Source organism: Laetiporus sulphureus (genome assembly GCF_001632365.1).
Source record: "Laetiporus sulphureus 93-53 unplaced genomic scaffold LAESUscaffold_52, whole genome shotgun sequence".
Taxonomy (NCBI): domain Eukaryota; kingdom Fungi; phylum Basidiomycota; class Agaricomycetes; order Polyporales; family Laetiporaceae; genus Laetiporus; species Laetiporus sulphureus.
In genome coordinates this window covers 15,749-24,822 of record NW_024468561.1, presented here as the reverse complement: position 1 = coordinate 24,822, position 9,074 = coordinate 15,749, and the positions used below count along the sequence as shown (strand labels likewise).

Sequence of the window (9,074 nt, the reverse complement as noted above, 5' to 3'; positions counted from 1 at the left end):
CGACGCAAAGAGACGAGGCGAGGTGAGCCGTAGCTTCACCTCGAGAACAAAGATTGGTCTATCCTTGAAGAAGGCCTCGAGCATGACATTAAATTGGACGCCTTCGACGAAGCGGGCTCTAGATACTGTGGCACGACGATGAAGTCCGAGTGTCCCGGTAGGAGAGAAGATCTTCGGAAACTTGTTGCAGAGGCCTTGGGATTTTTTCTCGGAAGGGTGCATGAAAACACTTTGAAGCTGGAAACTGGCGAAGAACTTTATGTGGCCGAGGATATCTGGTAGCAATTGAAGGACACGAGGCGTGAAATCAAGAGAGCTAGACGCGTCGCGGTCCCGTGATACATCCCGATTAGGCAGGAGTGCTTCCGGCAGCTTAGCGCTGTTTCACAGCATTTACGCTTCGCAGCGCTTCGCCTGCACTGGTGCACCACACAGGCAGCACCGCAATCGAAGCCACCTCCGTGCATTATAACAATGCCAGCTACCACGCAGACCTGTGCAGTGCACGACTCCTCTCTACAAGTATCCCCGCATTCTACAGACATGTCCCTGAGGCTCTCCTCTGCGAGCTCATCTGGCATATCATCACCTGAGATCAAGGCCGAGGATGCGCCCAAGGCCGACGAACTGAGCGCCCTGAAGAAGAAGAGAAAGAGAAAAGCCAAGAAGGCGAACAAGGCGAAAGAGTCCACGAATGGGAACACCAAGTCCAGTGGAGCGAACGGGGCAGCAGGCCAAGACCGACATCCCATGCTGTGCATTAGCAGGAACAAACACTGGCGTTACATTAGCTCCTACCATGTACGTCCAGTTCGCGTTTGGATCCCTGCATACCGCTCCCTATGCGAAAAATGCGTGAGGTGGGCCGCGATGGTACAGCGCTGGGCTTCTTGGTGGCCGACAGCCGCGACCAACGCTGCCGAAATAGCTTCAGAATGCTTGCATGACCTGCGAATTTTCGTGCCATGACTAGCTACTCTGCACGTGATTGTGCAGACGAACTGTTGGTGTCGGAATGCAGATGGATTCATACATACTGAAAGCTTTTAATCGCGATGTATGCAGGGGGTCTTGTCTCTAATGCCGTGCATGAACTAACGTTTGTTGTAGGGCCCGTGGTTGCAGCTTCCCGTGGAGCTTCTCGAGTCACTCCTTGTTCTGAACCTCGACCCGGTCACACTGTCCTCCCCCGGTATCCGACTCCCATCACTTCCTCCGTCTCTATCCTCCAAGTCGACCTCGAGGCCGCGTGACCGGGGTTACGCAAGCCTTGGAGACCACTCGCCGCCCGATTCACCGCGCAGTGCGTTCGCCAACCTCCCAACGCCTCCTCCATTCCCGATGCCCGAGCCAGGCAAGGCTACTCCCCCTCCCATCGACCCGGGCGTCTTCCGCTCCGTCACCACCATTCGTCGATTGATCGATGAAGCATCTGAACTATCCGTCCGTGCAAGTTCCGGACTTTCCGCGGTGGCGCTGGGCTCGCTCAAAGGCGTAGGTGCCGGTATGAATGCGAGCCCTTGGGCCACTGCACAGTCACTAGGATTGAACCCGTTAGGGGAAGGTAACGGAGGAAGAAATTTTGCGATGTCATCAACGCGAGTGCATCGGCTACGTGCGCTGGCCGTGCAGAAGCTGGCTGCTGCATATAGAATGGACGAGATCGCTTCCAGCGTCATGGTCATGCAAGGAGGAAGCGTCTTTGATGATATTGCAGAGCATGTGCTGAGATTTGGTAAGTTGTCTACTGCTCCTCAGTCGATTGGCGCTGAGCGCCATCTTAGACCCGAACGATGTTGATGCAAGATATGTGCACTTTTTCCATGAGAAGATACCCTCTCGGTATGAATTAGAGCAGTTCTATTGCTCACACATGGACTGACATGGACACTCAGGCAACTAGCCGAGTCTACAACAACTACTCTACTTGACGAGCTAATAGCTGCACATCCACAACGCCTCGAGTTCTACCGCACGCGCGGCATCGTTCACTGCTTCCGCGACGAATACGCACTCGCCGTAAAGGATTTTTCACATGCCCTCAAGGAGGCTCGTGCCACGCGCAGAGCGAAGCACGCTCACCATAATAACATGTCCGGGGAGAAACAGCGTGGCAAGGGACACAAGAAGAAAGGCAAGTCGAGCGGTGGAAAAAGCAATGGCCAGGCGCCTCCCAACGGAACGTGCCCCAGCGCGTCCTTCGGTGACCTTCCCATCGTCGACGGGCCGGACGGTGAACCAATCCTATTTCACCCGTCCGTCCTGCCTGATGCCCCAGAGCCCATCGAGCCCCAATGTCTCTTCCTGCGCGCCGCTGCTTATCTACAGCACGCTGTCTTCCTCATTGAGGAGGCGATCCTCAAGCTCGAGAACATCCGTAAGGCGCCCACCGCCGACGGCGGGGAGCTGCGGCTCTGCTACATCGAGAACGGACGCTACGGCGGCGTCGAGATGGGACACCCGGATGGACCGCTGGGCAAGAAGGACGGCCTGAAACTCTCTGCATACAAGCAGGTGCTTGCAGAGCCAAGCTTCCAGGAGCAGATCATGACGCTTGTGAAGAAGAGCATGCGTGACCACGAGAAGTTCTTGTCGCATTTTGACTCGCTGGAGGGCGCGCCGAATGCCGCTACCACTGGGGACATCGCATCCCGCGCTGAGCATGCGTTTCTGCTCTCAGAGTCGCTCCGCCCCGGAAGCCAGGCCAAGCTCCACCATCTGTCGGACGGTCCTGCAACGTTCACGACGTACCACCCGCTGCTCATCGAATCCCATTACAGCATTCTCACTTGCTTGCTCATGCTAGGCGACTTCCCCTCTCTCTTGCAGACGTTCACGCGCACGGCATCGGTCGTTGACGGACTGGAGGGGTATCCGGTGTTCCTGCCTCCGCGCTCCATGGCACAAGCAGAGTTCGTGGAGGTGCTCGAGCGCCTCGCGAGCGGGTGGAAGAACGGTATTCAGCCACACTCGCTCAGCCAATCAGGGTCCGGATCCGGCTTGAGGCTCGCGATCGAGAGCCCAACAGCCTCCGCCAAAGCAAAGGAGGTCGAACGCGTGCCCACGCCTCCGTCCCCTGACTGCGACCGCCTCGCATCGTCCACCTCCACGCTCTCCATAGGGATCAACGGCTCGAGCTCCAGCACGACCGTACACGCATCGCCCTCCGTGTCCGGCCGCAACACGCCGTCGAGCAGCTCGGACAGGGTGGACCTGGTAGAGGTGCTGAGTTGTGCGCGGATCCTGCTCGCTCCGGTGGCGAAGCGCCAGCGCGAGCGGGCGCAGAAGGCGGTGATAAAAGGACAGAAGAAGCAGCTGAATATCAACATTCCACTGCATGGCCCGAGGGTGGAGATCATCTTGGCGTGGCTTGGGGCTGTGCATTTGCCTGAGTTAGATGCTGTTGCTTGATTCGCTATGAGTTGGCTATTTGCTAGTGTCTTGGTGATATTGTGGCTTGGTATAGGCTCCATACCGTATTGGCTGGTTCTGCCTTTGTCGGTTTTCTGTTGCATCAGAAGGCTCATTATATTCTAGCCGGATCGATTTAGCTAGATGAATATTTGTCCAGACGCATTACTGTATCTTGCCATGCTTTTTCTGTAAAGATGTTATTTCCGCTCTCGCCTTGGAAGCTATCGCCGAAAGGTAGCGATTGACTGGGGGCAGGATAACTACCGTAGCGAACGCAACGGCCGCCATGAGGAATAGCAAGACTGGCGCAACAGAAATCGGCAGGACGCCGAGGTAAAGCGGCTCGAGTTTCAACATGAACGGGACTGGCTGCACGGAATCTTGGTAGCCGAATGTTGGAGTGCGGAACCCTGTATCGATCACGCGGATACGTGCGTAGGTGCGTTTTGTCTTTGAAGGCAAGACGGAACTGTTGGCAGCATCCACGCCATTACGTGGATGAAGCACTTCATCGAGTAATTCAGGGGAGTAAGTTTGAATGGCAAAGTCGGCTGGTGACTGTAAGTTCCAAATGAGACCACGATCTGCCATACGCGCTGAGCACGCGTACCGATGCTGGCCATGATATGCGCAGCGTGTATTTGGAGCACTCGCTCCATTCCAGGTCGTCCAAGTCAAGGACAAGCCAAAGCTCGTGAGGACAAGGTTCACCTGAGCGTACGGCTGTCAGGTCTTCGCAGACCTGTGTCAACGGCGTCCGGAGCGGCGCAGGTTGCACTCGGAATAATCGTTCCGGTACCTCAGGGGAGAGAATGGGCCTACATTCAACGAGGCATTCAGTCAAGTCAGGGGAAGAGAAGGGTTCGTGCGATGATAACACTTACCATTTAAGAGACTGCGGAAAGTGAACATCCCAATTCTCTGTAGCGTCAACGTTCACGATCTCGGTGTTTCCGGAAACAAATGTGACCAAGCTTCCGGCCAGTAGAAGTAACAGCAAATCCCAACTAGAAGGACTGCGCAGACCCATCGCTGTCTGAGATGCTGCTCCTGTTCACAAAACCTGGCCAGTTCCTGTCGACTGCGTGCACGTCGAACACGCAAGCTCGACTCGAGTATTGTCACGCCACAATGCGCGGACGAAAGCGCTCCCAAATAAAGCAGGTCTAGAAGTTGAGCTCGATCTCGGTGAGGCGGTGGAGAAGGCCAGATGCCAGGTCAGCTGCCCAACTCGCCCCGAGCCGCGTTATATAACCGCGGCTTGCACCATCATGCACCATCTACCCACTATCATTGCATCCACTCACTATCCCCAGCACCCTCACACGACCACGACCAACGACCACGACTAGTATGACAGAGACACTCGCGCAGCACCCCCCGGCGAGTGAGTCTATGTGCAATGAGGGACGGCGACGTGTCATGCTAACGTCGTCGCTTTTCAGTGAAGGTTGGCGGCCGTCGTCTGTCAGTGAACTCAAGGCCCAAACTGCACCCAGCCCCGTACGTCGTACGCGTCGTGCCCTACGCGTTAACTTATGACGTTTCTCTACATACAGTGAGCCCCAATTCACGGCCCCCCAGCCTGAGGAGCCGACGGACTATCCGCGTCCGGCTGCACCGGGCGAGCAAGCCCCGCACCACGAACAGCACGAGGAGGAAGTGCCTCGTAAGGAGAAGCGCAAGGGCAGCGGCGGAGATGAACATGAGCGTCGTCTCCAGGAGAGCTTGTACAGGAAGGCCGAGCTGAACAGACCGAGGAAGGATATGCACACTGGGAAGAACCGGAATAACATTGGAGGTGGCGGTAGGATCAGCCAGCCCGCGGGGCGGCCATTGATATAGACATGCGACTGCCGCATGTAAAGACGGGAACACTTTGTACGAGTATGCTTGAGGATACCATCGCAGATAAACGTGTATTTGTAGCTCAGCCAATCAATCTTGTACCTTGTGGCTGGTGTGTGAGACGACTTGCACGCATAGCAGGCTGCATGCGGCGGTCGCATATATACTGCATAGCGTAGACATAGACATGCGAGATGCAATTGCAATGGTGGAGAGAGAGATAAGCGAGAAAATACAAAACAGACTACCTCCACAATGAGCCTAGAGACCAATGTTCTTCTTCTTTCCCCGCAGCTTCTTCGGGTATGACGGCTTGTTATCCTTTTGCGACTCGAGGATGGCGGAGACGCGAGCAAGAGTAGCCTATGGATGAAAGCGCGAGGTGAGCATTCGGTCACGATCACGCCGACAAGGAGTAAACTGAAGAATGTGAGCGCCAAAGTGTCGGACGACCGCGGCGAAATTCGAACGGGATCCGATAGCGACATGGCGAGTATCCGGGCAGAGTTTGATCGACTCCGTGCCGGACCACGCATTCTTGCACATCATGTCCACACCCAACTTTCATAATGTCCAGCGGGCTCTAGATGGTGCATATTGTCGGCCAATACATCGCAGTCGGGGCGATTCTTGAGGACCAACGAGTGACAGAGAAGAGGAAAGGAAAAGTGAGACATGCAGAGATGGCTTACCTGGCGGAGGTCGGGGCGGTAGCCGCGCCTCGCGAGCTTAGCGGCGATACCGAGCGCGCGACGCGTGCCAGAGCGCGGGCGGACAGCAGAGGTGACAAAGCTGGAGTGCACAGCGTGTGGTGAAGCGCCCTTCTTGCGGGTAGTGAGCTTGACACCACCCTCGGTCGCGCTCACATCAATGGTCTGTTCGAGCGCTGCTGAGCTTCTATTTTCCTCATTTTGCCACCTGTGGCTTACCTTGGAGTTGGAAAGGCCAGAGTACTTGTGCGAGTGGAGGTTGGTGAGGTTACCCTGCAGTTCATAGTGGTGTCAGTATCTTACCGACACATGAGCCCTTGCACAATGTAACTCACCGGCTCCTTCGAGAAAATAGGGCCCTCCGCGACCTTCTTCACGAAAAACGAGTTGTGCTTCTACAAATAGGTGCGAAATTGAGTGTTTTAGCCTACGGCGAATAAATGAACGCGACAGACGCGGAGAAGCAGCCATTGGAGGTCGTTGCTGGCCATCTTTTGCGGCGGGACTTGGTGGCGGGCGGGAAAGTGGGTGCTGTGGCTGAGAGGAACTGTGCAGTCGCAAATACGGCCAAATACTGTGCTAGACTCCCACCCAATTTCCAAACGCCTAAGGCAAATCCTGGTGACCGCAATTTGCCGCCAGAGATAGCCGCGGAGATCTAATGCGGGCGATGCGCGACGGTCGTGTAGGCGCCTACACCTGATCCGTGCGACTCTGCATGCTCATCGACGTCGTCCATGTTCTCCCAGTGGTTCGCCAATAATGTTAGAACGTCCGACAACGACGTCCTCCCAGTAACCTACGGTAGAGATAACCCGCGAACGTCATGGCTGCGCTGGCCCAACAAGCGCTATATACGCATCGCGTTCGTTGCTCTCGCCTTGCTCTCGTGTATAGCCATCTTCCGTAGCCTTGACCTTGACACTCGCGAAGTGACTGTTTTGATCGAAGACGCACCCGAGAATCATTCATTCCCTCCGCTGTATCCTCAGTATCACCAGCAGGAGCTGCAGTTGCCACAACACAACCCGGATTTGCCTTATCCAGAAGGCCGGAACGGGAGATACCTGTGGATGGCTAATCACGTCCATTGTACGTACAGTCTGTTCTTCCAGATGCGACAGTAGGCTACTGTAGGACTCCATAATTTGGAGGAGATGCTGCTGCAGAAGGCCATCGAGACCGAGCCACTGCTTCACTATATGCGTGGGACTGACTGACGAGCTCGTCCTCAGGGTCGGGTTGGGGCAATGCCATGCAAGAGCTCCTTCTAAACTCTTACTTGGCATACAGCTCAGGACGTTCGTACGTAGGGTGCCCCATCCACGCGGCTCGTGCTAATGTCCGAATCGGCCGCAGATTCGTCTTTGACAACTATACATGGAATCGGGATGGCCCAGACTACACCGACTATAATGGCAAACTGATTCCTTCACGCATTCCTCTCTCAGCGTTGATAGGAGGTACGTGCTATACCTTGGCGTCACTGGTGCGGCTGCGTCAACTGTGGCATAGGTCCTACTGTTGGCGGGCCATTCCCGCCCGGCGATCCTCCGCCTCGCGCTGTGATCAAGGAGTACTTTGATGGAGTCTGCCCGTCTCCAGTGAAGATCATGAGTGACGAAGTAACGCGGACCTTGGACTCGGAAGCCTCAGCGCAGGCCGTGCTGGAGGGATGGGTACAGAAATTGAACGAGTCCGACCGGTGTATCGAGATCGACCGCGAGTCCGAACAGATTTTTTCTATCTGGTGAGTATACTTCGATGTTCCCGCAGGGACACAGTCATGTCCTTATACCTATTGACAGGATCTTTGGTTCAACTCGCGTGCTTGACATCTTCCCTGGCTTTGCCAAGTCACCTATCATGACAGAGTTCCGCTGGTCTCCACTTATCGAAGATGCCTTCACTACCAACCGACCGATCTTCTCGCCCGCATCCGGTCTAGAAAGCTACTTCCCATCCTTCCCGTTCTTCGGTAGCGGCAGCGGCGACGGCAATCCCTACCCACCGCTTCCTGGCCTGCTGGTGCTGCACATTCGGCGGGGCGACTTCGCGGACCACTGCATGCATCTCGCGCGGTGGTCCAGTCGCTACAACGGGTTCAACTCGTTCCCAGAGCTGCCGGACAAGTTCGAGCCTCCGCCGGGCTCCGGGTGGGGCGAAGCGACGGAGGAGAACGCGCAGATCTACATGAAGCATTGCTTCCCTAGCATCGAGCAGATCGTAGCGAGGGCTGAGGAGGTGCGCGAGACGCCAGAGGGAAAAGGCCTGAAAAATGTGTATATTATGACGAACGGCGCGAAGGAGTGGCTGCAGGAGCTGAAAGACGCGCTGGCGGCGACAGGGCATTTCAAGAAGGTGACAAGCAGTCGCGATTTGAGGCTGAGTTGGGAACAGAAGTATGTTGCGCAGGCCGTGGATATGCTTATTGGCCAGAGGGCACAGGTGCTCATCGGCAATGGGGTGAGTCAAATCTTGTCTTCTGGGTGCCGATCAAAAGCTCATTGGCTTGTGCAGTTCTCTAGTCTCACGTCTAACATTGTTATGCTGCGTATGGCAAGCGACCTTCCACCGGAGAGCAATCGCTTCTGGTGATCTTGACGATGCTCATGAACCGTTTACGTAGACTATACCTTAGTATACATAGTATCTTCTGATTTATGCGGACTTACTGGATCCTGTATTATATCATGACAAGGCATTAGTGCAAATGACTGCGCTACAACAAGCGACTCTACAAGGATCAGTACGTACAAAGTTCCAAGTGAGTAGGTATTTGCGGATTGGTGTAACTGTCCCTCTTCCTATCGCTAATGTCCCAGAGAACAAAGCCGCTATGAATTCAAGGACCGGACAGGTTGCCAATGCCTGTTGGTCTCGGGGGAGATGCCGTTCGCCATCCGCAGCATGATGACCTGTCCACTCAGGCTGGAGAACTGTCGTAACCAACGGGCCGTCAGCAATCAAGAAGAGTTCATGGAAGAGCAATCCGACACCCACCCCATTACCGATGAACACCTGTGCCCTCTGTCCGATGAGCATGTCCACTGCCTGCTGGACATATTTCTGTTCCTGGTTCAGCACCAGGTCCCTACTGCT

At 55.3% G+C, this 9,074-nt stretch overlaps 7 protein-coding genes across 7 annotated transcripts in view; 3 read left to right on the top strand and 4 right to left on the bottom strand.

The window, feature by feature from the left end:
* Positions 1-199: 199 nt before the first annotated feature.
* Positions 200-1,051, bottom strand: LAESUDRAFT_437965 (uncharacterized protein). Its single transcript, XM_040902460.1, has one exon. It carries the CDS (start codon positions 759-761, stop codon positions 258-260), a length of 504 nt encoding a protein of 167 aa, XP_040759771.1. The 5' UTR covers positions 762-1,051; the 3' UTR covers positions 200-257.
* Positions 612-3,813, top strand: LAESUDRAFT_685815 (uncharacterized protein). Its single transcript, XM_040905904.1, has 4 exons — positions 612-801; positions 1,111-1,735; positions 1,785-1,842; positions 1,896-3,813. The coding sequence occupies exons 1-4, from the start codon at positions 751-753 to the stop codon at positions 3,409-3,411; spliced, it is 2,250 nt and encodes a 749-aa protein (XP_040759770.1). The 5' UTR covers positions 612-750; the 3' UTR covers positions 3,412-3,813.
* On the bottom strand, positions 3,577-4,444 carry LAESUDRAFT_738895 (uncharacterized protein; the record flags this gene model as incomplete). Its single annotated transcript, XM_040910946.1, has 3 exons — positions 3,577-3,972; positions 4,025-4,232; positions 4,299-4,444. 3 exons carry the CDS (start codon positions 4,442-4,444, stop codon positions 3,577-3,579), a joined length of 750 nt encoding a protein of 249 aa, XP_040759769.1.
* Positions 4,445-4,767: 323 nt separating this feature from the next.
* On the top strand, positions 4,768-5,259 carry LAESUDRAFT_738894 (uncharacterized protein; the record flags this gene model as incomplete). Its single annotated transcript, XM_040910945.1, has 3 exons — positions 4,768-4,801; positions 4,914-4,917; positions 4,974-5,259. The coding sequence occupies 3 exons, from the start codon at positions 4,768-4,770 to the stop codon at positions 5,257-5,259; spliced, it is 324 nt and encodes a 107-aa protein (XP_040759768.1).
* A 177-nt stretch (positions 5,260-5,436) lies between these two features.
* Positions 5,437-6,476, bottom strand: LAESUDRAFT_730531 (60S ribosomal protein L28). Its single transcript, XM_040909859.1, has 5 exons — positions 6,428-6,476; positions 6,308-6,367; positions 6,192-6,245; positions 5,955-6,137; positions 5,437-5,625 (listed from the first exon to the last, which is right to left on the bottom strand). The coding sequence occupies exons 1-5, from the start codon at positions 6,461-6,463 to the stop codon at positions 5,524-5,526; spliced, it is 435 nt and encodes a 144-aa protein (XP_040759767.1). The 5' UTR covers positions 6,464-6,476; the 3' UTR covers positions 5,437-5,523.
* A 597-nt stretch (positions 6,477-7,073) lies between these two features.
* Positions 7,074-8,570, top strand: LAESUDRAFT_706598 (uncharacterized protein; the record flags this gene model as incomplete). The annotated part of the gene is made up of 5 exons (XM_040906634.1): positions 7,074-7,277; positions 7,332-7,435; positions 7,488-7,722; positions 7,781-8,438; positions 8,493-8,570. The coding sequence occupies exons 1-5, from the start codon at positions 7,228-7,230 to the stop codon at positions 8,568-8,570; spliced, it is 1,125 nt and encodes a 374-aa protein (XP_040759766.1). The 5' UTR covers positions 7,074-7,227.
* Positions 8,571-8,805: 235 nt separating this feature from the next.
* LAESUDRAFT_745160 (uncharacterized protein) overlaps positions 8,806-9,074 on the bottom strand; it is an 8,284-nt gene continuing 8,015 nt past the window's right edge. The window contains exon 6 of the mRNA XM_040911354.1: positions 8,806-8,911. Coding sequence (XP_040759765.1) covers positions 8,810-8,911 — 102 coding nt within the window. The 3' untranslated portion in view covers positions 8,806-8,809. The remainder of the gene's footprint in view (positions 8,912-9,074) is intronic.